The sequence below is a fragment of the Rana temporaria genome, chromosome 3 (genome assembly GCF_905171775.1).
Source record: "Rana temporaria chromosome 3, aRanTem1.1, whole genome shotgun sequence".
NCBI classification, from domain to species: Eukaryota; Metazoa; Chordata; class Amphibia; order Anura; family Ranidae; genus Rana; species Rana temporaria.
The window spans coordinates 340,321,135-340,349,063 of NC_053491.1; the positions used below are offsets into that span (position 1 = coordinate 340,321,135).

General features: G+C 43.3%; 1 protein-coding gene across 1 annotated transcript in view; it reads right to left on the reverse strand.

Moving 5' to 3' along the window:
* GALNT10 (polypeptide N-acetylgalactosaminyltransferase 10) overlaps positions 1-27,929 on the reverse strand; it is a 344,668-nt gene that overhangs the window by 9,700 nt on the left and 307,039 nt on the right. The window contains exons 7-8 of the mRNA XM_040345098.1: positions 13,350-13,467; positions 2,113-2,220 (exon numbers count right to left, since the gene is read on the reverse strand). Coding sequence (XP_040201032.1) covers positions 2,113-2,220; positions 13,350-13,467 — 226 coding nt within the window. The remainder of the gene's footprint in view (positions 1-2,112; positions 2,221-13,349; positions 13,468-27,929) is intronic.

Consider the following 27,929-nt stretch of genomic DNA (forward strand, 5'->3'; position numbering starts at 1 on the left):
GTAGACTTATCAGACAAAACATCAAGTGCAATCTATTACTTCTGAATCCCCAAAAACAAAGAATTTAACCAGAATTGCTGGTTAGAAGTATCATTAAGATATAGAAAGGCGTTAGCAACATGACCACTAGATGGTGCTAAAGGTGTATTTTTGTGTTCAGTGGTTTGGAATCAATAGTACAGAAATAAATTGTGCTCCAGTAAGTACAGCTAAGTATATGTTTATGATATCTTTCTCAAATCATTTGTTCAGCCAGGCTCAAACTATCAGACACTGGGAATTCTTAGCGCAGTCTTGCATTATGATCAAGATATGAACATAAAAAGGAGTACATCTTTTTTCTTAACCTGTTACTTACGTTACAATGCTGGAAAACTCTGCTTTAAAGTCTTAGCGCAGAATAAAGTATGTAAGACAGGAGAGGATGAAGTGATTTAGAATATATAATGTACCGTACAACATACAGAGTGGAGCAGTCTGAAATGTGTATCGTACATCACAATATAAAGAGTGGTTTTGTCCAGAGCATGTAATCTTGTACACAGTGTAAAACATACTGCATCATTGAAAATATATCACAGCTCACTTAGTGGAGCGTTCTGCTAACATACAGAGCACAGCATACAGTGTACAGCTTCAGTATATCATGTGCAGCACAATGTACAAAGTGGAGCTGTCTTCAGTATGTAACATACAGCACAGTGCATAAAGTTGTGTGGTATGGATTACGTAATGTATTTCACGAGTGGTTTTCTGTATCTAATGTACAGTGCAATGTACAAAGTGGAAAAGTCTATAGTTAGTAACATACAGCACAGCGGGCCTAGAGCATGTACTGTACAGCATACTTTACAGTGGTCTGCAAACTGCGGCCCTTTGCTTGCCTTTATCTGGCCCTTGAGACACTATTCTTCCCACTGATATGAGACATTATTCTGCCATCTGACACCAACAAAGGGGCATTAGGGTGTAAAAACATCTGATGCTTACAAGCCCCCCCCCCCCCGCTTACTTACCTGAGCCGTCGAAAGCCCCGCGTCCTGAACGTGCTGGCTTCTCGGCTCTTTCATTGGATGATTGATAGCAGAGCAGCCATTGGCTCCCTCTGCTGTCAATCAAATCAATGACACGGCGCGCCGGGGCCAAGTGATACATTTGGCGGCTATGGCCGCCGACTGTATCACGGCAGCGAGCCCGCAAGCTAACCCCCTTGGGAGAGTGCTTCCCAGCTGCTGAACTATATTTCCCATGAGGCATTGCAAGGCTGGCAGTTACAATTACTCCCAGAGGCATAATGGGACTTGTAGTTCTGCAACAGCTATAGGGCCCCAGGTTGCCTACCCCTGATCTAGAGTATTAGGCATACAGCACAATGCACAGAGTACAGCTGCCTGGAGTATGAAGTGTACAGCACAGCTAACAGTGTGGAGATGCACTAAAAAAAAAAAACTCTTTCTACTCTGTATCACACTTGCAAAACTACAGGGAAAACAAAGTTAGGCAGCATCTAGTATCATCATATTTGAATCCAAAGTGTATTTTGTATACTAGATTAATCACAAAAATACTTTGTATAACATGGTGGCGAAGAACAAATTACACACAGGCGGTGCCCAGCGGGCACTTTCAAAATGAATCAGTAACCCAAGTTGCACACTTTGTAGTTACATGTAGGTAAAAGATGTGCAAGGGAGAGGGAACTGAAGATACAGATTTCAACTTTTAATTACATTCATGCGTGCAGTTCTGCCATGATGTTATGGTGTAATGGGACACTGGCAGCTCAGTGTGGGACCGGAGCGGCTGCAGAATAGGTAAGTATAGCGATTTCTTGTTTACAGGGCTAGAAAGATTAGGTTTAGAATGTGGCTGAGAGTAGGTTTTGCATTATATACGTTTTGGCTCCATTTTAATGCAACAAATGCTCTCTCTCTCCTCAGTCCAGAGGTTGGTGCTTGGTCTTGCTCTCATTAAAATGTATCATGAAAGAAAATATTAGATAACAAGAAGAATACAGCAAGCAATCTTAAAGACTCAGGGTCATGATTATTTTATCTTTTGCAATAGGGAGCAGGACGTAATAACTTAATATTGTAAGTGAAATAAATTTACCCTTGCCAGGCTGACACCAGCGGGCACCTTGTAGGGCACATATTTTCGGTAAATATGTCCCACGCGAGAGCATGGAGCATCTTCCATCCGGCCTCCACACATCCACACCTATAGCGACATACAAATAGGACTGGTTAGCCAATGGGAAATTTGTGAATTCAACCTTCATGTAAATCATATTTATCTACAGTCATTTATCATCTTACTTTCATTTTCCATGGTGGGATAAAAGGTTAGATCTTCTGTAAGCCTTGTATCGCTATTCGTGTCCAAATTCCCTTTCATTTCCTTTCCCTGCTGGTACCATTCTATTGAAAAGAAGGATCTCATCTTTCCCCACTCTAGTTGGAGAGAATTACCCTTACTTCATCTGTCTCTGGTGGCTCCGGTCACCAAGATACCGTATTTTCCGGCGTATAAGACGACTTTCTAACCCCTTAAAATGTTCTTGAAAGTCGGGGGTCGTCTTATACGCCGGTAACCTAACCTTACCTTATCCTAAAGACATGCAGAATCGCGGCCGTATGTTTTTTCAAAAGCCGCGCCTCCTACGTCTTCTGTTCCGTGATAGGTGGAACACTCAGCTTCCCAGGAGGCACTGTGTTCAGTGTTCGCCTATCACGGAGGCCCTCTCGTCCTGTGTTTAGTGTCCGCCTATCATGGAGGCCCTCTCGTCCGTGATAGGCGAACACTGAACACAGTGCCTCCTGGGAAGCTGACTGTTCCGCCTATCACGGAACAGAAGATGTAGGAGGCGCGGCTTTTGAAAAAACGTACAGTACGGCCGCGATTCTGCATGTGGATAAGGTAAGGGCACAGCGAGGGGGGACACAGAGTGGAGCACGGACGGGGAGAACAGCACAATGGAGGGGTAATGTAATGTAATGGGGCACAGTCTGGCATGTAATGGGGCACAGTCTGGCATGTAATGGGGCACAGTCTGCCATGTAATGGGGCACAGTCTGCCATGTAATGGTGGCACCGTGAGGCGAGGCATGACTCGTAGGAAGGGGGTAGTCTTATACGGTGAGTATATCCCAAAACCAACATTTTGGCTGGAAAATTAGGGGGTCGTCTTATACGCCCAGTCGTCTTATACGCCGGCAAATACGGTAGTAAGCGAGTCTAAATCTACACAATGAGGACTCAGATAAACCTTTACAGAGGTTCTACCCATCCCAAACTTTATCATCCCAAAATAAAACAAAAAAACAAAAAGTGGGCTTGCTTCTCATTTCTAATAGCAAAGAACACCAACTAGTTACAGCTTTGCCCCAGTTGATAAAACTGGAAAGGCAAATAAGCAGACGACTGAAACCTAACATTTGGATTAAGTCATTGAAGCCATAGATATCTCCAAGGATTTCCTTGTAGAACTGGCTGGGAGTAAAGCACATAACTATGCTTGTCGTGCCCCATCCAGACATCCAGTACGGCTGCCACGTTCCCAAGGTTTCAGCATATGCCATTTCACTTGTTTTGAATAGAGTGGTAAGGGGGTGAAACTCCTTTCTGGTTTTATGGCAGTCTATGTCCCTGCTGGCGTGATTTATCTTTAATGTGTCCCGGTGACCACTTCATTGTGCCAGAAAGTAATGAAACAGCCAACATTTTACAATTGTCAATGGAACAGAAGGTGAGGAGAAATCTTCAAATGAAGACCACTGTAGTGGAGAGTGCGAAGAGAAGATTTGGACAGATTTCCTCTTATTTAAAAAAAAAAATAAGTAACCCGACAGGTTTTAACCATTCCCTTCCATATACAACTCTAAAAAGGTTTGGCTATAAACATGCTTTTGTTCAAAACTTGCATTTTTTTTTTAGACGCTGAAGAGTTAAAGTGGATGTAAACCCAATTTTTTTTTTTTTATGTCACAATGCATAGTAAAATATTTCCTATCATCTGTGCCCAGTCTTGCCACAAAAAGTTAATCCAGCTCTGAGCAATCCTATTTTATTGTTCAGTGAAATAAAACGGACTTACAGAGAAAAACCTTAGTCCGTTCCGCCCCCTTGCTGTGAGTGACAGGTTATTTACATATCTCATGCACTAGCCTGGAGACAGGCATTATTTATTAATTCCCACCCCCAATCCTTTTCTGAAGTCATGTGGTTACTTTTCTGCATTTTGACTGGATGTTAGTGATCATAGCAGAATCTAGTGTAAGGAAAACACAGGAAAAAATGCATGTTGACAAGGGGAGTATAGAGGAGGGCGGCGAGTCTACTGACATCACGACTCCACCCACCGAGCTCCAGACAACAGATCCACCCACAGAATCTGCAGTTTTTCAGTTCTTATAACAGACAGAGGGGAGACATTTGACAGGTAAGGATACATGCAGGAGGCATCTATATCCTTATAGATCAGCACTATGGCAGTAGTTTAGAAAGGATGAGAGTAGGTTTACATCCACTTTAAGCCACCTAACAATTTCTTACAACATTGGAGATGATGAAATCTCTGCATTTGCATTCCCAGGACTGTACACCTGCCAATGCAATTAACTAATGGGTCCCAGATCTTTGGTCTATTTTATTTTATGGAGGAGCACCTCAAAACCCCAAGAAGATTGCACCATTGGCGTTCCCAAAATCTATAAAGCCAGAGAGCGATTGAGCACACTAGACTGCACATATAACCAACATATTACTTTTTCATGAACTTTCCCTTTAATCTTCACATGCTGACCTAGGATTATTCTGAAATATGAGAAAATAGAAAATAATTTGCTGTCTCTTGACTCTCTTGCCAAGCACTGCATGCTTTCTTTATATTTTAAGTGCGCCAAGTTCAAAACGAAGGGCTTGCTGAAAGTCATCTGGATTTACATGACCGAAGCCCTATAATTTATGCATGCTCTGTGCCTCTTGGTATCAAGATGGGAAAAAAATGGGTCATTACAAGATAAATACATTCTGAACTAGCAAGTTTTAATTACACTTAAACAATCATTATGTAACACTTTACAACAAACTCCCTCCCATGAGACGGCATCAAGTAAAACAGCAGTTTCTCGCAGCGTGTGGCTGTTTTAATAAGTATCAAGGGTTTTCAGACGCGGACATTAAAGGGCTTGTAAAACTAAGCTACAAGTCATTCCATATAAAATAGCTTGTATTAAATTTCACAGATATAAGTGTAACATTTCCTATAACAATTGGTATATATCATCTTGTATTGAGCGTTTGGACATGCAGGAGTTCTCTAATAAAGTAGCATGTTACTGAGGAGTCTGTCAATGTCCACATTAACCACTTAAGGACCTTGGCTGTTTTTCAGATTTGGCGTTTACAAGACTAAAACATTTTTTTTTGCTAGAAAATTACTTAAAACCCCCAAACATTATATATATATATATATATATATATATATATATATTTTTTTTTTTCTAACACCCTAGAGAATAAAATGGCGGTCATTGCAATACTTTTTGTCACACCGTATTTGCGCAGCGGTCTTACAAGCGCACTTTTTTTGAAAAAAATCACTTTTTTGAATTAAAAAATAAGACAACAGTAAAGTTAGCCCAATTTTTTTTATATATTGTGAAAGATAATGTTACGCTGAGTAAAATGATACCCAACATGTCACGCTTCAAAATTGCGCCCACTCGTGGAATGGCGTCAAACTTTTACCCTTAAAAATCTCTATAGGCGACGTTTAAAAAATTCTATAGGTTGCATCTTTTGAGCTACAGAGGAGGTCTAGGGCTAGAATTATTGCTCTCACTCTAACGATCGCGGTGATAACTCACTTGTGTGGTTTGAACACCGTTTTCATATGCGGGTGCTACTCACATATGCGTTCGCTTCTGCGTGCAAGCTCGTCGGGACGGGCCGCTTTAAAAAATAATTTTTTTGTTTTCTCATTTATTTTTAAAAAAAATAAATAAAAAAAAAATTGATCACTTTTATTCCTATTACAAGGAATGGAAACATCCCTTGTAATAGAAAAAAGCATGACAGGTCCTCTTAAATATGAGATTTGGGGTAAAAAAGTCCTCAGATCTCATATTTCGACTTAAATTCAAAAGAAATTAAAAAAAATTGTCATTTGAAAAAATGACAACAAGAAAATATTGCTTTAAGAAGCATGGGCAGAAGTGACGTTTTGACATCACTTCCGCCCTGCTATGGGGACCGGTGGGGGCCATCTTGCCCTCACTCACATCCACAGCAAGCAGGAGACAGCACCCGATCGCCTCTGCCGCTGCCGACGGCTCCGGTAAGCGGCGGAGGGCATGGGAGAGCGGCAGGAGGTGGGCCCCTCTCCCTCCGCCGTTAACGGTGATCTCGCGGTGAATCCGCCGCAGAGACCACCGTTATCGTTTACAGGACCGCTCAAAGAAAAGATGGATATCTCGGTTGTGGCAGCAGCCGTTACCGAGATATCCATCTTTAAATACAGGACGTATATGTACATGGGTCCTTAAGTGGAGAGCTCCAGAAAACAGAACTGGAAAGGACAGTAGGGGGTTTGGGAGGTTTCATGTTTTAATTATGCTTAATTCCACGCTTTGCTTTCTGAAGGCAGGCAGCAGTATGGTTAGCACATTGCTTCCAGCCCATGCACTTTCTACATCTTGTCCCCGCTATTTTCTACATGTAATTAGTTGCTGTAATAGAGGTCCTTCACTGCCCAGTAAGCAGGCTGGGAACAGGGAGGCGACACCTTTGTATTCATCAAAGCCCCACTAAATACAAAGATCACCGATCCCCTACAATTTCATCCGCTGACATCTTCTTCTGCATCCTAAGAGGACCGCACCACTAGACAGCCTATTGGAAGTATTTATGTCATTCAGACAGCGACAGACCACCAGAAGTGAAGATTCTGGACCCGATTGTCACATGACAGTGGCTTTAAAGTAAAAGGGACTTTTGGATATGATCTGGCATAATTTTTTTTAGCCAGTGATCAGTTAAATAGGGGTGGGAAGTGGGTTACTTTTATTGTACAGAGGGGATTAAATTGTAACAAAGTGGCGTCTTCCACCTGGCTGTGCTGTACAGCATGACTGTGTACAGTGCATTTATAAAATATTCACTTCACTTTTTTCAATTTTGTGAAAAACTGTGAAAGCAGATTTTAGAAATGTTGGTGAATTTATTAAAAATAAAAAAATAAAATATAACTTGTACTTAAGGTCTCAGACCCATTACCCAGTACTTTGCTGAATCACCTTTGACAGCATTTACAGCCTCCAGTTTTTTTGGGTATGATTTGACAAGCTTTGCACACCTGGATTGGGGAATTTTCTGCCATTCTGCAATTTTACTTTGCAAACCCTTTCAAGCTCAGTCAGGTTGAATGGGGACTGTCGGTGCAAAGCCATTTTCAGGTCTCTCAAGAGATATTCAATAGGGTTCAAGTCGGGGCTCTGGCTGTGCCACTCTAGGACATTCACAGAGTTATCCCTAAGCCACTTCTGTGTTGTCTTGGCTGTGTGCTTAGGATTGTTGTGGCCCAGTCTGAGGTCCTGAGTGCTGACCAGTCTTCCAGTCCCTGCTGCTGAAAGACAGCCCCACAGCATGAGGCTTCCACCACCATGCTTCACTGTTGGGATGGTATTGGGCAGGCAATGAGCAGGGCCTGATATCCTTCAAATATAATGTTTAACATTTAGGCCAAACAGTTGAATCTGGGTTTTACCAGACCAGAGAATCTTGTTCCTCACAATCAGTCCTTCAAAGTCCTTTTTTGCAAACTACAAGTGGGCTTTTATATGCTTTGCAGTCAGGAGAGGGCTGCTGTGATGGTTATCCTTCTGGAACTTTATCTCATCTCCATAAAGGAGATTAGATAAAGACCATCATGTTCTAGGACACCTCTCATACTAAGACTCTACTCCCCCGATTGCTCAGTTTGGCCAGACAACCAGCTCTTGGAAGAGCCCTGACTGTGCCAAAGAGAGAATTATGGGGGCCACTGTGCTCTTGGGAACCTTCAGTGCAGCAGAAATGTTTTGTAGCCTTCACCAGATCTGTGCCTTGCAAGAATCCTGTTTTTGAAGCTCTGCAGTCTGTTCCTTTGACCTCATGGCTTTTGCTCTGATACAGTTTGCATTGTCAGCTGTTCGGCCTTTTATAGAGAGGTCTGTGCCTTTCCAAATCATGTCCAATCAGTTTTAATTTACCACAGGTGGACTCCAATCAAGTGTAAAAACATCTCAGCAATGACCGAGAGACATGGGAGGCACCTAAACTAAATTTCAAGTGTTGGCGCAAAGGGTCTGAATACTGCTGCCAATGTGATATTTTGGTTATTTATTTTTATTACATTCATAGACCTTTCCTTAAATGCTGTTTTCACTTCGTCATTATGGGGTATTAAGTGTAGATTAATGAGAAAAAAAATATGAATTTAAACATTATAACATAATTAAAAAAAGTGAAGGCGCTGAATACTTTATGAATGCACTGTAAATCTTAAGAATGAACCAAGAGAGAAAAAAACAAAAAAAGAAAAATGACTGCTGCACACCCTTAAGAGTTATTACTACGTTTTATTAAATATCAGAAAATAGAGCATAAAAGGCATTAAAAACACGCAGGTAACCAATAATGGTATAGTACCCTAGAAGTGACCTGAGAATACACTCACAAAAACGAGACGGCAAAAATCAGTGACAAATTGAAAAATTGAAAACTGGAGCTCGATCATCCAATAAGGAGATCTAAGTCCATAACTCACCCATTCACCCTCCACACAACACAAAGAGACCCCCCACCCCAAGCACATATAAAACCCCCACTGCTATCAATAATCCTAAAGCAAATAATCTTTAGGATTATTGATAGCAGTGGGGGTTTTATATGTGCTTGGGGTGGGGGGTCTCTTTGTGTTGTGTGGAGGGTGAATGGGTGAGTTATGGACTTAGATCTCCTTATTGGATGATCGAGCTCCAGTTTTCAATTTTTCACTGATTTTTGCCGTCTCGTTTTTGTGAGTGTATTCTCAGGTCACTTCTAGGGTACTATACCATTATTGGTTACCTGTGTGTTTTTAATGCCTTTTATGCTCTATTTTCTGATATTTAATAAAACGTAGTAATAACTCTTAAGGGTGTGCAGCAGTCATTTTTCTTTTTTTGTTTTTTTCTCTCTTGGTACATTATATTTTTGATTGCACCCCCCGACAATATCGGTGAGTACTACATATTTGATAAATAGGTGGGATTCCCATATCCTTCTCTCCTTTGTTTATAAATCTTAAGAATGAGTTGACAGAAATCCTTTGACAGGTAGAACAATTTCCATATATATATATTTTATTTGTGTACTTCATTATTTGGGAGTTAAAGCGGGGGTTCAGCTGATTGACAGCCTTCCGACCGTCGCATACAGCGCGTCACGAGTTGCCGAAAGAAGCCGAACATCGGTGCGGCTCTATACAGCGCCTGCGCATCGACGTTCGGCTACTTTCGGCAACTCGTGACGCGCTGTATGCGACGGTCGGAAGGCTGTCAATCAAATAGGAACGCCCAGTCCTACAGACCATACCCGGAAGCGGCAGAGAACATCTATCTCTAAAACGGTAAGTACTGCATTGATTTAAAAAAAAAACACCCGATTGTGCTTCCCGTAATTAGCCTCAATCTAATGTTAAAAAATTGTTTTTCGGGTGAACCCCCGCTTTAAAGGAGAAGCTATATGGCAATTAGTTTTGCACTCCTGTTATCCATATTCAACAGAGAGCGGTCCGAAGTCCGCTCTCTGCTGACATCACAGAAATCAGTCCAGGCACCGCGTCATCATGACAATGGGAGTCTGGATCCGCCAGGTGCCTGAACTGCCCTCCAGCTCAGCCTTTTAGCAAGTTGCTGAGAGCCTGAGATAGCTGCTCCCCGCCCCTCCACAGCTCAGCACTCCAGTGAGAGAGGAGGAGCAGAGCGAAGAGCTGCTCATTGACAGTCAGCAGCTCTCTGTTCGGGGAGCTATTAGAACCAAGCCATCTGTGGTGAACGATTGCTTGGTTCTCAGTGTAGACGTGCCTAGGTAAGTATGAAACTGTAAAAAAAAATCCCTTACTTCTCTTTTAATTTTTGTGATTTGGTCTAACACAGTTTAACTAGAGCCAAAAGCTGCACAGCAAAGTAGCATGGCAAACATCTGCATAATGGTACAGATCCAGGACTTTTATAGTGACTGCTATTTGCAGCCCTTTTTACAAGATACAGATAAAGTAATTGCTTTGTTTTATGGTAGAGTGAAAATGGAAGATGCTCATAGACATCAGGGAAAAATGCAGTCCAGCAATCACAACAGTACCCTAAACCTGCTGGGACCTGCTGCTCGCTATTTTAACCAAGCTGTACCATCATGTAACATGGCAAACCATCTAAATGCTTGGCAGCTGCATGTTTTCTTCCCTGTATATCACCCATATCTCTATATATTCTCTGCTCTGTGCAGCACTGTCAGCGCAGCATGAAAATAAATAAGCTTAGTTAGCCCCCATAGCCCAACCATCGCTCATTTCCCAGTTCCCATCCGCCCCCTCCTAACAGCCAGCCCTTCTGTGCGTGTGATTCCAGCACAGTTATTAATCTATCAGCTACAGATGACTGCACCACTTTATCTTAATTTCAGGACAATAAACGGAGCTGTTTCTGTGTGACTTGTACCCACCCTGTCAAAGGGGCTCATAGCGGGTGACTAATTACAAGGGGTGCAGTCAGTAACTCTATCTGGTAAATGGGACTGTGCTGCTGAAAGCTGATTTCATAGGTGTCAGAAGAATTTGGGAGCGTGGCTGTGAAGGGAACAATATGTATTTGTTGTGCCGTTTCATGAAACCCTTCAGCATATGAAAATTATCTGTGACTTAAAGTTCCTCATGTATGAATCTGCTGTGTCCTCCGACTGGGGCCAACAAACCACCATGCTCACAAAGACGCAGTGGCATAAAAGATGTGGCGCACGGTCGGGTATTCATGTATCATTGCACAACTCCAGCATAACAGCCTCTGACTGTCTCCCTAAGGCCCCGTACACACGACCGAGTTTCTCGGCAGAATTCAGCCAGAAACTCGATCGGAGCCGTATTCTGCCGAGAAACCCGGTGGTGTGTACACTTTTGGCTGGGGAAGCCGACGAGAATCTCGTCGGGCCAAATAGAGAACATGTTCTCTATTTCCTCGTTAGTCAATGAGGAAACTTGGCTCGCCAAGATCCTCGGCGGCTTCACAAGGAACTTAACGAGCAAAACGATGTGTTTTGCCCGTCGAGTTCCTCGGACGTGTGTACGGGGCCTGAGCGCAATGAAATATTGGGTGACATTTCCTGGAGGTTGGGGTGCCATGAACCAACAAGGTATTCAAACAAAATTTGGACTACTTTTCCCACGTGTCATGGTGGGTTAAAAAATCTGCACTAATGCTACTTACACCTTGGCAAAGCTCTGCTCTTGCCAACTAGAGTTGAAAACAGTTTATATCAGTGCCAGACAAGCTGAGTTTTTTGTTTTGTTTATTAAAACAAGGATTACCTTACATACGGTACAAATGTCCAACAACATACACATTCATATGAATCAGATTTGCATTGGTTTGGGAGTGAGGACTCTTCCCACCCCTACATGACAGTGTTGGGCAAAAAACGAAAAAATAAATGCGGCATGTACGTGGCAAAACGGACGTTTTAAACGTGGGTTACTATCTGTGCACCGTTTAGGAGATATTCCAGTGGGTAACAGCCGGTGAAGTCATTGGTGTATGTGCTCTGAAGTAACAGCAAACCCGTGTTGTTACTTCAGAGCTGTGTGTGGCGGCCAAGACTCTTGGCCGCGCAATGAGTGACATCATTGCAGCGTGGCCATTTAAGCAACTCTGGCAGCGGTGAATGCGTGTCCCCTGGAGAGCTTTGTTTCCAGGTAAGTCTTTCATTATGTGCTAGTATTCAATGCATACTAGCACATTATGGCATCACTTCTGTATATTTGTCAGACCCCCTCACTCCTGTATATATGTCAGCCCCCCCATTACTGTATACATGTCAGTCCCCCACTCCTGTATATATGTAAGCCCCCACATATACACATCTGTAAACACACAAAGCTCTGGCCCCTCCCTGTACACAAACAGCCCCCCTCACTTTTCTTCAGAGCCCTTATTTGTAAAGGAGGCCTTCCTACCTAGTCCCAGCTCTTGTTTCTACAAAGCTGGCCTGTTGCTGAGATACAGAAGAGCTGCAGCCGATCACAGTACATAACACAGTACAGGCAGCTCACATGATGGGTGCAAATGCACATAGTAGCCAGAGGTGGCAGTACAGAGTTTAATCTCTGAGCTCAATTACACAGAGCAGTCAAGATCGTTTCTTTAGTGCACAACATGGCTTCCCTTTGCTCCTGCCTTCTCTTGGCCAGGTTGGGCCCCTCCAGAAGCTCGGGCCCCTTACAATGATATCTGTTGCCCCACATCCCTGTCTGAGATACTTGGTTCACAAGCCTAAATTAATTCTTAATATATTTTAATGAACAGTCAAATAGAAGACGCCCGTTATGGTCTTTCTGCATCCTGGTGGATTTTTCCAAAAGTACAAAAGGAGATCTCACCGTAGATGATGACAAAGAAGGTTTGGCTAAAAAGGTGATGCATTGCTGTATAGAAGGAGAGCTCTAAAGAGTGGGGATCAAATTCTGCCTCATTTCGCTCAAAATAGAAAAATACTTTTTGGGGTAAGGATACCCTTTTTTTTTTAAAACTGCATTCTTCTCTATGAAAAAATAAAATCTATCAATGATTTTTTTAAACAGAGTAACAGCTAGTTTATAAGTCACGAGTTTAATTATACTGCATCATTTATGAAAATCTCAGTGTACAGGCACACAGAATATTCCCAAGGATGTTTAACAGAAAAAATAAATACAATAAAACCTTGGTTTGCGAGCATAATTCATTCAAGAAACATGCTTGTAATCCAAAGCACTTGTATATCAAAGCATTTTTTTTACAGGGTATAAAGAAGAAGAGAGGCACCTCTAAGTGTAGCAATAAGTTGCTAAAGGTTGTACCTTCATTAAATGTAACCATATTGCTACACTTAGAGGCTCCTCTCTTCTCTTTTATCCTCAGTTGTGACATGACGCTACTCTTATATCAAGACATCGCTTGTATATCAAGGCAAAATGTATTAAAACATTTTGCCTGTCTTGCAAAACGCTCTCAAACCAAGTTACTCTCAAACCAAGGTTTTACGGTACAATAAACAAAAGTAATCTGGATACTGACCTTGAATGAGATCTCATACTGCTCTCCTCCCCAGATCTCCAACCCAGGATCGTACCCTCCAAGTTCCCAGAACCATTTTCTGTCTACAGCGAATAATCCACCGGCCATAACTGGAGACCTGCAATGAAAGGAAACGTAAACAAGAGTTTTTCAGACATTTCACATTCTTGTCCTCATCACCTGCCTGCTATTCTAGCAATGTAACCCAATATTTACAGTGTACAGGAGCAGCAACATGAAGGGATTTCTCTGATTCTGCATGGCTTTTTTGGCAATGAATCCAGCTGCTGCCAGTAAAGCTTATAACAGATTGTGGAGCTATGGCTTTCTGAGCCTGAAGGCCACAAATGGCATACGGTTTCTTCACTGAAAATATTTTGGCGCTGAGCATGATATAACTGCAGCTGTTCAGCTATAATAGCAAACAACTTTACGTGTATGTAAACCCTAACAACAAAACTCTCTTATTTGCTGCTTTTTGGTACTTTAACTCCTTCATGCCTAAGCCTTTTTGTCACATTTGTTGCTTACAAGTTAAAATCTGTATTTTTTTGCTAGAAAATTACTTAGAAACCCCAAACATTACATATACATTTTTTAGCAGAGACCCTAGAGAATAAAATGGCGGTCGTTGCAATATTTTATGTCCCACTGTATTTGCACAGCGGTCTTTCAAATGCATTTTTTTTTTTTAAGAAATACCATATTTTCCGGCGTATAAGACGACTCGGCGTATAAGACGACCCCCTATTTTCCCAGGAAAAATTTTGGTTTTGGATATACTCGCCGTATAAGACTACCCCCTTCCTACTAGTCTTTCTGGAAGCTGAGGTTTAGCCAGAACAACCGCTGACAGAAACAACCGCTGACAGAAACAACCGCTGACAGAAACAGGCTTTTTTCAAGCCTCTCTATGCCATTACATGCCTCACTGTGCCATTACATGCCCCCACTGTGCCATTACATGCCCCCACTGTGCCATCACATTACATGCCCCCACAGTGCCATCACATTCCATGCCCCCACTGTGCCATCACATTACATGCCCCCACTGTGCCATCACATTACATGCCCCCACTGTGCCATCACATTACATGGCCCCACTGTGCCATCACATTACATGGCCCCACTGTGCCATCACATTACATGCCCCCACAGTGCCATCACATAACATGCCCCCACAGTGCCATCACATTACTTGCCCACACAGTGCCATCACATTACTTGCCCACACAGTGCCATCACTTGCCCACACAGTGCCATCACTTGCCCCCACTCCCCCCCCCCCCCACTGTGCCATCACTCACGTTTTTCAGGCCGGTGACAGTCTCCGTCTGCTGCGAGCGTCCATGATTTCAAAGCCGCGCCGTCTTCTCAGCGTGTCCTGTGATTGGCGGAACACACATTTTCCCAGTAGCGCCTCTGTTCTGTGTTCCGCCAATCACGGATGCCTTCTCATCTCGTCCGAGGATGAGAAGGCATCCGTGATAGGCGGAACACAGAACAGAGGCGCTGCTGGGAAGATTTGTGTTCCGCCTATCACAGGACAATCTGAGAAGACGGCGCGGCTTTGAAATCATGAACGATCGCAGCTGCACGGAGACCGTACCCGGCGTATAAGACGACCCCCGACTTTGGATGCATTTTTTTGCATCCAAAAAGTCGTCTTATACGCCGGAAAATACGGTACACTTTCATAAATAAAAAATAAATAAATAAACAAACAGTAAAGTTAGTGATTTTTTTAATATAATGTGAAAGAGGATGTTGCGCCGAGTAAATTGATACGTAACATGTTATGCTTTAAAATTGCGCACGCTTGTGGAATAGCGACAAACTACAGTACTTAAAAATCTCCATAGGCGACGCTTTTTTTCTACAGGTTACCAGTTTAGAGTTACAGAGGAAGTCTGGGCTAGAGTTATTGTTCTCGCTCTGACAATCATGGCGGTATGCCTGCAAATGTAAACAGTGTTTAAATCTCGCATGTGTGATTTAAACACTGTTTACATTTGCAGGCGCGACTTACAGTACAGCCTAAAAGTTTGGACACACCTTCTCATTCAAAGAGTTTTCTTTATTTTCATGACTATGAAAATTGTAGATTCACACTGAAGGGATCAAAACTATGAATTAACACATGTGGAATTATACATAACAAAAAAGTGTGAAACAACTGAAAATATATTTCATATTCTAGGTTCGCCACCTTTTGCAGCAGACACATCTCTAGAACTGTTAAGAGGAGACTGTGTGAATCAGGCCTTCATGGTAGAATATCTGCTAGGAAACCACTGCTAAAGAAAGGCAACAAGCAGAAGAGACTTGTTTGGGCTAAAGAACACAAGGGATGGACATTAGACCAGTGGAAATCTGTGCTTTGGTCTGATGAGTCCAAACTTGAGATCTTTGGTTCCAACCCCCGTGTCTTTGTGCGACGCAGAAAAGGTGAACGGATGGACTCTACATGCCTGGTTCCCACCGTGAAGCATGGAGGAGGAGGTGTGATGGTGTGGGGGTGCTTTGCTGGTGACACTGTTGGGGATTTAATCAAAATTGAAGGCATACTGAACCAGCATGGCTACCATAGCATCTTGCAGCGGCATGCTATTCCATCCGGTTTGCGTTTAGTTGGACCATCATTTATTTTTCAACAGGACAATGACCCCAAACACACCTCCAGGCTGTGTAAGGGCTATTTGACCAAGAAGGAGAGTGATGGGGTGCTGCGCCAGGTGACTACCTCTTGAGAATGCCAAGAGTGTGCCAAGCAGTAATCAAAGCAAAAGGTGGCTACTTTGAAGAACCTAGAATATGAAATATATTTTCAGTTGTTTCACACTTTTTTGTTATGTATAATTCCACATGTGTTCATTCATAGTTTTGATGCCTTCAGTGTGAATCTACAATTTTCATAGTCATGAAAATAAAGAAAACTCTTTGAATGAGAAGGTGTGTCCAAACTTTTGGTCTGTACTGTATGTCTTGCTCTACCACTCTGTGTGTGTGGGGTAAAAAATGTATAGCAAGCCTGCCGTCTTCACTTAAATAGCTTATCCTTGACTATTCATAAATAAATTGTTAGAGAGTAGTGAGGCGCTGACAGTTAACTCAATCCAACCAATATGCAACGTGAACTGTTGTGGTATGTAAAACCTAGTAAATCACTCCTAATAGATAACCATCAAAATAAATATGAATATAAAGTGATTTCAGTCCATAAACCAATTGAACATTAATGGGTGTGACCTCAAGGCTAAAAGCAATCACTCTGTGATGCCCTCAATCATCCAGCGATCGCCACACTCTTCACACTGTGTTAAATCAGCAGCAATAGAAAATAAAAATGCAATATAAATAATGATCTAAAACATGTAATAAAAGTGATCCTGGTGCATACATAATAACTTGTGTCTCAAGGCTGGACACCCAACACATAAATCTAAACAGCAAGTTAATGGTGCATGTCCACTGATACATGTCCTTATATAAAAAGTCCTTTTTTGTGAGGAGATTATTCATAATACAGGTGACAATCTTGCTCCCACATTACCTCCATGCTCTCTAGCCTCTCACCTCATCTTGGTCGGCCTTCAGCAAAATGACGACCGGGCTGTGGTTCAGTTATCCTGACTGAACGTCATATGACGTCTAGCAGGATAACAGCTGCTGCACGAATGTGGGGGGCATGCATCGCTGCGATCGGTGGTGTGGCGTGTCAGTCCGAAGGAGGCTCTTTACTACGTGATCAGCCGCGTCGAATCACAGCTGATCACGATGTAAACAGGAAGAGCCGCTGATTAGCTTTTCCTCACTCGCGTCTGACAGACGCGAGTAGAGGAGAGTCAATCGGCTGCTCTCCTGACAGGGGGGGGGGGTCTGTGCTGATTGTTTATTGTGCCACCCATGAGTGCCCATCAGTGCAGCCTATCAATGCCCATCAGTGCTGCATATCAGTGCCACACATCAGTGGCACCTTATTGGTGCCACCTCATCAGTGCCGCATATCAGTGACCCAGCTTCAGTGGTACCTCATCGGTGCCGCCTTATCAGTGCCCATCAGTCCCGCCTTATCAGTGCCCATCAGTTTATAGAAATGTATAACAATTTTTTTCTAAATTTTCGGTCTTTTTTTGTTTAGCAAAAAATAAAAACTGCAGAGGTGGTCAAATAACACCAAATGAAAGCTCTATTTGTGGGAACAAAATGATAAAAATTCTGTTTGGCATGACAGTACAATTGTCATTTAAACAGTGACATCGCAGAAGGCTGAAAATTGGCTTGGGCAGGAAGGGGGTGTAAGTGCCTGGTATTGAAGTGGTTAAATCAGCATAGACTATGGTTGTTCCATGGACGGTTTACTGATGTGTAAGTCACCTCTTGGTGTTCTCTATAGTTGTTTCCAGTGATCTGCTCTCACCTATTTTGTGTCTCTGTTTTCTCCCAGGAGGTTCCCTCTAATGTCCTCTCAAAGGGGTATATATAAAAGGAAGAAGAGCGCTCCCCTAGTGCAGTGACTTGGAATAAATGTATTAAAATCCTAACATCATACAGTGCACTCACATTAAAAAGCTGAGTAACGGCGTATATCCACGAGCTCCTAACTCATTCCACATGTGATCGTGATGTAATGCAACGCGTAGGGCATGAGTGGAGGCATACCGGAAGTGACGCGACTGTGGAACGAGCTTGGAGCTCGTGGATATATGCCATTACTTTAAGTCTACTGTAAACTGGAAGTGATGTCATGACATTGCTTCCAGGTTACTAGATCCGAGACCAGATTGAAGCCAATTCCGACTGCGTTTGGATCTACGGCTGGAGAGCCCGGGTGAGCCACTAAGAAGATGTCCCGCTGCTTGGGATAACAGCCAAGCGGCTTCTTAGTCGCATCAGTTGTCATCACAAGATAGCTGACCATCAGTTTTAATAAACAGTACCAGGGTGATGCGCGCAGCTGCACGCATCACCCTGGTACAACCCCTTCAAACCAAAGGGCGCATATTTGCGTTACAACGGCGTGAAGGGGTTAATTATACTAATAAAGGGGTTTTGTTATATATGTTCGACAAATGCAGAAATCCCTGCTGATCCTGCCAGAACTCCCGTGAGCTAGGGGTTTACTTCATGTGCTTGTTGCTTCTGCAGCACTCTCAGTTGTATTGCTCCCTACTCTATTTGTAGATCACAGAACAGCTACACCCTATAATACAAGAGAAGAGGAGAGGGGGGAAGTGTTCTGTAGTTCTAACACACTTCCTGTCCAAAGCTGACAACACTTCTTCTTCGTAGATACAGTACAGTGAGTGAGCAATATCACCCTATGACAGGAAGTGGGTAACTGGCAGATCACCAGGTGAAAATAAAGGAAACAAGCTGAAAAAAGGAAACAAATGCAGCCACCACATTTAAAGACTGGTGAGCTGCAATAGTTTAGATTTTTGTTCTTGCATTTAAATTGTGTTTTGTTTTAACCATCGGTATCAAAAGTGTTCCTTCACTGCAAACTTGAGATTCTTAACTACCTTAATACCGGACACTTCAAAGTAATTGTAAAGGCAGGAGGTTTTTTATCTTAATGCATAGTATGCATTAAGATAAAAAGCCTATGTGCAGCAGCCTCCCTCAGCCCCCCCCCCAATACTTACCTGAAGTCCATCTAGATCCAGCGATGTTGCAGGAGTATCTTGGCTGCCTGGGAACTCCCCTCCTCATTGGCTCCTGCTGCTGTCAAAGTCAGTCAGCCAATGAGGAGAGAAAGGGGGTGGGGCTGGGCCATTGCTCCATGTCTGAATGGACACGAGGAGCTGTGGCTCATCTCCGGTGCCCCCACAGCAAGCTGTTTGCTGTGGGGGCACTCAACAGGAGGGAGGGACGTGCCGAAGAGGGACTCAAGAAGAGAAGGATCTGGGTTGCTCTGTGCAAAACCACTGCAATAGAGCGGGTAAATATAAAATGTTTGTTATTTATAAAAAAAAAAAAAAGAAAAAAGAAAAGGAGACTCAAGTATCCCTTTAACCCCTTCCTTGCACTGAGGCCATCAGTCACAGGCTGTGTGCTGGGGCTTCCACCCCATCCTTCTCTTAGGCCTCGTTCACACCTAGGCGTATATACGCCTGTAGTGTGAACGCCGCTGCCGCCCCGACACGCCAGAGGGATGCTTTAGCATTGCCCTCTATGGAGATGGTTCACATCTCCACGCCGGATGCCTGACGCCTGACGCCTGCCGCCTGAAAAAAGGTCCCGGACCTTTTTTTCAGGCATCTTTCGGCGTTCGGCTAGGAGATGTGAACCATCTCCATAGAGGGGGTCACGATTCAGTACGCTATAGTGTGAATGCAGCCTTAGAGTAGGCATTATCTGTCAGAAATGACTGATGCAGATAGCGGAACAGGAAAGCAGCAGACAGAAATAACACTAAGTGCTTTGGATTGAGGTACTATATTGAGGAACACACTATAAAAGCATATGCCTTGTTCGTTTTTCATGTCAGAGGTTTACAACCACTTTAAAGGAAATCAGATTTGGTCAAAAAAAAATTCCAAGCAACAACTGCGCTGATGTTCGAGAATCTTTTAGTGCTTACAACTACCGTATTTATTCGAGTATAACGCGCACCCGTGTATAACACGCACCCCTAATTTTCAATTAAAAATCGATCGGTATAAAATCATTGTAATTGCCAAAAATCATTTATGTCCAGCCATGCCCCCTGTATGTCCAGCCATGCCCCCTGTATGTCCAGCCATGCCCCCTGTATGTCCAGCCATGCCCCCTGTATGTCCAGCCATGCCCCCTGTATGTCCAGCCATGCCCCCTGTATGTCCAGCCATGCCCCCTGTATGTCCAGCCATGCCCCCTGTATGTCCAGCCATGTCCCCTGTATAACCAGCCATGTCCCCGTATGTCCAGCCATGTCCCCTTACCTTTAATCACGTGGCGCGCGGGAACATTACAGACAGCGTTCGTTTGAACAGCTGTTTTCCCTGCCACGCATAGACACTCCCCCTTGCTCGCGATTGGACAGATCCGTCCAAGGGGGAGTGTCTACGCGCGGCAGGGAAAACAGCTATTCAAACGAAAGCTGTCTAATGTTCCCCCGCGCCGCGTGATTAACGTTGTAGCGGCGTTGGTGGCTTCGGTGGCGGCGGCGGTAGCAGCGGCGTGTGCGGCGGCAGTAGCGGCGGGGGGGACAAAGTCCTCGAGTATAACGCGCACCCAAACTTTGATCTTTTTTTTGGGTATAAAATTTTGCGCGTTATACTCGAATAAATACGGGTACTTATTAGAACGCTATGTCACTCTGTAGCACCCAGGCTGTACATGGAGCTTTGACTTCTATACAATCTGAGATTTTGCTTTGCCCCTCTTGATTGTATGTCTGTCTCTTGTCACTGAAACATCAGTTCAGTTGAAGTTGCCAGCCCCGACAGTCTGCAGGCTGATTAAAGCCAATTTCCAGGGTATGGATATTTTAGAATTTTTATGCTGATCCAGCTTGGACCAATGCAAGTATAAATCTTCCATTCTCTCAAATGAAATATGACCCGTCACCTATTGTACACCAATCCCACCTGTGCAACAAATAAAATACAAAAAATCAACAGAAGTGAACAAATTTTAATTGCTGCCATTTAAAAGATTACTAGAATATCTCAGTAGATTCACCACTTTCAATTGGGTGAACAGTGGTGCTATCTGAACTATACCAATAAGTGCCAAAGAAAAAAACAACACAAAAATACAAAATAAAAAAGGTAAAAAAATAATACTCCACCATTATTCAAATAATAATAAAAATAACACCCAGGGGCAGATCCACATCCTCAAATTTTGCACGTCGTATCTTTGTTTTGTATCCTCAAAACAAGATACGACGGCATCTCGGCTAGATCCGACAGGCGTACGTCTTAGTACGCCGTCGGATCTAAGCTGCAATTTTTCGGCGGCCGCTAGGTGGCATTTCCGTCAAATACCGCGTCGAGTATGCAAATTAGCTAGTTACGGCGATCCCCGGCGCATTTTTTTACGTCGTTTGCGTTCGGCTTTTTCCGGCGTATAGTTAAAGCTGCTGTTATGAGGCGTACTCAATGTTAAGTATGGCCGGCGTTCCCGCATACAATTTTGAATTTTTTACGTCGTTTGAGCAAGTCGTTCGCGAATAGGGATTTGTGTAGAATGACGTCACCGTCGTGAGCATTGGCTTGTTCCGAGTTAATTGCGAGAATGCGCACTGGTATACCCCCACGGACGGCGCATGCGCAGTTAAAAAAAAACTTTGTTTACGTCGGGTCACGACATATTAACATAAAACACGCCCCCATTACATCCATTTGAATTCCGCGCCATTACGCCGCCAAAGATACACTACGCCGCCGTAACTTACGGCGCAAATTCTTTGAGGATTCGAAAAAAAAGAATAAAGTTACGGCGGCGTAGTGTATCTTAGATACGCTGCGCCCGGCGCAGAGGTACGTGGATCTGCCCCCCAGTGTTGAATGTGAAGTGAAGCAAATCACAGTGAAATAAGTCCATACAAAAGTCCAAATTAAAGTTGACTTTAAATAATCTCCAAAAAATTTGTTTATGTGAGTATCTTCTATTATAATATGCAATTTTTACACCACACCTCATGTTTGATGTGTCACCACTTCCCCATAGGGTATGCACTCACCAAATGTATTTGCCTCACACGCTTATATTTAGCAAATTGTGCTTTTAACCATGAGTATAAACACCCCACCATCAGCAATCTCCAGATCATGTCTTATAAGCCAAGAAAATCTCATGCAGAGGAAGAGAAAGGAGCACTCCAATAGTGTCATATGTGTTAAAAAAAAAAAACTTTATTAAAAAAAAAAAAACAATCATCTCACATCAAACTCACATGCCAGAAAGTAAATAAAAGCCTTGAGATATAATCATCACTGGGAAAAAAAATGAATGAGCCCAAATAGTCAGGAAGCCAACAAGCTGAGTCGCACCCGACCACTGGGTCGTCTCTTCTGGATCATCACTTCCGGATGTCGGACAGTCATGTCCCGACGTGTTTCGTCATTACGACTTACTCCAGGGATTGGCTGTACAGCATGGCAAGTTTCATTTTAAGGGCAATTATAAACTAATTATTAACCACTTCAGCCCGAGCAGCAGTTTTGAACGTGTCCTACACACAATGTGCACGTATATACAGGTAATCACTTCATTCTGCAGTTGTGTGTACACTAATCTATTACAATATAGCCCACAAAAAATATATAATATATCTGCAAGTTAATTTGCATATACCGTAGTTAATATGATCATACTCTATAAAATATAACAATTTTAAAAATACTCGGAATAACTATCATGAATAACAAGACCATCCATTAAGGTCCCTAAAAAGTGGGAAATCACTGTAGTAGGCCCACTACATCAGTGATCACTGCTAAATTCTGGGTCCTGAGGTGGAGATTGTGATGTCACCACCATGCCTCTTCATCTCGTCCAATTAGAGAATGATTTGCATTCATTGGGAAAATGGACCTGGAAGTTAGCGGTATAGTTTTCATGATTTCCACTTCCATGGGGGATTGGCCAGCTATGGAGCATGCATACTTCTATTGGTTCAAACTGGACCAAAGTAACTATGCAAACATATCCATACCTGTAATTCAGCTTTAAAGGAAAGTGCTAGAAGCATCAGCAAAGAGCAAACTCACCCAGGATATAGTAAAGGAATTCAGTAAAGCAGTTACAACACTTTTCTGGGAGTGTGGCCCCTTTAAAAGGGACCTGTTCTTAATTCAGGACACTTTTGATAGAAGACCCAATACATACACTAGATTCAGGTAGTTCTTGTTTCCGCCATTTTAAGAATCAGTTTTTTTGGTTGCTGGAAAGCTGCCATGTATCTCACAGATTTCTGCACAAAGTTCACAGTTGCTGGGATGCGGCCAACGGCTTCCTAGCACCTGATTACTCATCTCCAGACCTATTCAGCTTCTAGCCAGGATATTGCCTGTCCTACAGCTGAAAGTAAACAAATGGGCAACGATCATTGCTGATGTCATTACCCAAATATGGCAATGGCCACATTAGGAAAATACAGGAAACTCTCGGCTAGCAGCAGGGTGAGGCAGGGGGATGCATCACTTGTTGCAACCAATGGCTGCTACTGGTTCTGAACATGCACGGAGGACAAGAGTGTTTGTCCCCAGTGACACTCCGACCCTAGTGCTGCCCCCCACTGTGCCATGTATCTGTCTTCCACTTGAAAAATATATAGAGCAATCTCACAAAAACAGACTGAAATACAGTTTATTTCCAAGTGCTGTACTATCCATTACTCTATCTTTTACAAGCTCAAAATAATGGTTATGCACCTCTGTATTTTATCTTTCATATGCAAAAATTGTATTAGCATTTTTTTTATAATATGTGCATTACTTTGAATGCATTTGTATTATTTGCATGGGTTACTGCTAACATTTATAGGTATGTAATGTGTGTATGTATATTAGTGCAGGGCTCAAAATTTAAAGTCTTGAGCCACTAGCCAGGCCTCAAGGGTTACTCGCCACCAATTTCACACACAGCCCCGCCTCCTCCTAACCCCGCGCCTGTAATAGACAGAATGTGGGTCGAATGCTGGGATGCGTTCTGTCATACAGGTGCGGGGTTAGGAGGAGGCAGAGCTGTGTGTGAGAACGCGCAGAGAAAAGTTCAATGTTATCCTATTACAGCGGGCTATACCACTCGGTGATACCGCGGTCCTCCTCTACCTTAATGCTCTCTGCCACAGGCGATCGCTGGGAGAACAGCTCCCGATCAACAACGGCCAATGACGGTGCTCGCCCCCCCCCCTCTCCCAGGCAGCCCAGCTCCTCGCCAGACCTCATTTTCCACTCGCAAAATGCGAGTACGCGAGTGGAAAATTTGAGGTCTGTATTAGTGCATACGTACAGTATGTATGTGTGGGTTTGTAGATGCATATACTTACTGCTGTTATCAGGGAGCTATCATGTAAAATTTCTGTGTATTGACTAAATGATAATAAAGTATCTAATCTAATACTTGTGATACTTTTACTTAAAAGAGAAGTATGTTTATTTTATTTGGAATCATATATACCTAGGTGGATGCAGCATCGTTTGGATGCTGTATCTGTCCCCTGCCAGCTCCAAAACGGAGTGATCAAACCCCGCTGTCAGTCACCAGCTCTCTGCTCTGACCCCCCTCAACGCCCCCTCCGCATGTTTACTGGAGTGCTGGCTGGGTTGCGAAGGGGGCGGGAGTGGCTGGCTCAGGCATCTGGGTGGATCACAACCATATAGTCACTCTGTAATGTCAGCCGACAACAGGCTTTAGCCCGCAGCCAAGAGGCAGCCTGCCTCTAAGCCCACTCCTCCAAAAAAAACAACTGTATATATGGCTTGAAAATCGCCTGGTTCAGCAGGGACTGGACAAATTTGGTCCATCTATGGCTGTTCCCGTTCCAGAATAGACAATCTAATGATTGACGTCTCTTGAACCGGCTTAATGGAAGATTTTGCTTCAATCAGCATTGCCACCAACTGCCTAAATTGGCTGCAGTGCTGATGAGTGCGTTTTGACAGGGGAGTCCTCTCTGTCAGAATACAATAACACAGCAGAGAGAATTTTTCCATCCACCTCACTTGTGCAGATAGGGAGATCCATTTAGTTTTTATCAGTCAGACTTTGGGCTAATCGAAAAAAAATGATCCATGTATGGTCAGCCTTACAACCATCCATCATAAAATTCTGATAATTGTATAACTGCTACCAATACAAAAAAAAGGGAAATCAAACTTCAGCTTTTCACGTGGTCAAAATTAAATGTCCCATGTACATCATGGGACTAGAATCCAGGATGCTTCAGAGGGACACAGGGATAAATCTGAAGACTAAAGCAGCCCACACACAATTATTTTTATTTTGGTTGTTAGGTAGATTGGCTTCTGTACAACAAGCCTACTGATACATTGATCTAAATTTGGCTGGTCCCTGCTGAACCAGCCACATTTTGATCCATGTATGGCCTACTTAACACAGGTACTTTCCGGCGCCAGGATGCCAGCACTGTTGTTTTTGAAATGTAAAAACTGCTCTGGTACACATAGGGTAAATAGGTGCAAGAGATTTAGTGGCTTAACGTACAACTAAAGGAAATTTCCTTTTTTCCCCAGTTTTGGATAGAGTAGAGAGGATTTAGAACACCTGTCAGTTTGTATAGCTGTCTGTGTCCTTGTTAGGGAGATTCACCTTCTCCATTAGTCCTGTTTACCATTATCATTAAAAGTAGAAGAAAATACCAATTCCCCAGAAAAGTAATAGAGGGTTATGCTGGCCAAAAATCGTCTGAAAGAACTTTAGAAAAACAAAAGTTCTTTCGTGAGTGCAAACGATAGTGCCATCATGTAATGGGCGATAAATCGTTCAGTGGACATAAAAAAAAAAAAAACATTTTTTTTTTTTTTTTACATATACCTAGTGCAGAAAGTTCGGACGGGAAACACATTAACCCTCCGATTTATCGTTCGTTCGGCAGAAAATTTCCAAACTTGTCCTTCGTTTTTTCGGCTCAAAAACGTCCAAACGATTTTCGATTTTGTGCCCATTAACTGGCCGAAAAACGAAAGATCTTTCTTTACGACCGATTTTCGTATAGTGTATGGCCAGCATAAGTCTTCCAATGGGGTCACTAGTTCTGGAGGCCTGGGGGTCCCAAATGGATTCCCTTAATTTGCAGGGATTTCCTCTCACTTACTGTTTGGCTATGGGATAAAAAGTGAATTAAAATCTCCCCAATGGAACACAGATAGCAAAAAATAAACTAGCAGGGGTTATAACCCTCCCGTTCTCTATCCAAAATGAAAATAAAGTTTAGCCTATAGTTCTACTTTAAAGCCGATTGTTTTTTCCTGAGCCTACAGGTGCCCATTAAACGTTTCGTAGCCGTACAATAAAGAAAACAAGCTCACGGTAGTAACTTGGTAACAGCACATGACTGATGCCTGTGACCAATTCTGATTAAAGAGTTCTGCATCCTTTTATAACAGCAACTTTGGAAGTAAATTTACTAGGCAATGAGGTACTATTATAAAAAATACTTAATTTTACCTGACTGAGCCAATGAAACAAATGGAAACCCATTTATGCATTGTGCTAGCAGAACAATGTATAGAAAATGCCCTTCCAGGCACTGGATTCCGATAATGCAAGTAGACATAATAAATGGGTGTTCTGAAATGCAATTAACAAGAGATTAAAAAATCAACACAGCATTAAAGTTTACGGCTGCGGAGAATGTAAAACTATTGGCTATGTATTAAAAATGTGTAGGATCTGATCGCTAATGTATTAATCCACCTACTAAATTTAGATTAGCTAATTACTGGATTTCAGAGGGGAAAAGGTAATGCCGGATTTTGTCCTTCAACTATAAAAGGAAACCTTTCCTGAGAGACATATAATTGCTGCTGTTTCTTGGCTGTCATGCTTACCCTCTTGCTAGTTTGATATACAAACCTGGTAGAAGGTCAACCATAAGATAGAAATGGATAAAAAGGTATCTAAACCCAAGAACAAAATGTAATATATTACAGTTTACCAGTCCTTAGATGTGGTGGCTGCATACGTTTTTGTTTATCTCTTTTTCCTTTATGCCTCAGCACACTTGACCACATACACTGACCTACTCGACCACATACACCAACCATTACACCGATCTACCTGACACATAAGGATGAGCTCTGGCGTGTTCGCATAGAACACGTGCAGAGCCCGCCAGGAAGTGTGCATGGCGCTGCGCTAATAACAGCCAGGGAGACATTTCACGATCCCTGCAGCCGAGCATCGAGACAATGTCTCCCTGGCTGTGATTAGCACAGCACCGTGCACACTTCCTGGCGGGCTCCGCACGTGTTCTATGTGAACACGCCAGAGCTCATCCTTACTGACACATACACTGACCTACCTGACACAAACACTGACCTACCTGACTCCTACTTCACCCCACACACAGCTCGATGTAGATTGGAGGATTCATCTTCTTTGCTTACCTCTCCATGGCCTCATCATCCACCAAATCTCTCCTGAGGGCTCTCCCCGGCACTGGTTGGGGAGTATTGCTTGGGAGTCCCCCGCCAGTGCCATCCAGCCATTCTGTGGTGTCCCCCACCGGCCAGGAAGTTAGCTCAACTAACAGCCGCCGCACCTCTCTCAATGCTCTCATGATCTCCGAGCCCCACCCCCTCCTCTGTAATTTACACAGGCTGCACCAGAGGGACAGGTTGGAGCAAAGGAGTCCTGGGGCGGCAGTGAGGAGATGTGACAGCGGGGTGCTCAGCGGGACACATTGTGGGATTGGCGGCATGGCCCCTGCAGGGGATGTGTTCCCGGGACAGCCAGCACTGAACAGGGGTGAGCGATCAGGAGAGGAGAGCAGAGTTCACAGACGTCTGTAGCTTCACTGCACTGGGACAGAGACCATGGTTGTACCACCCTAGGTGGTAGTGCGCCCTAAGTGGCTGCCTAGTTTGCCTAGTGGTAGCACCGGCCCTGAAGACTATGCTC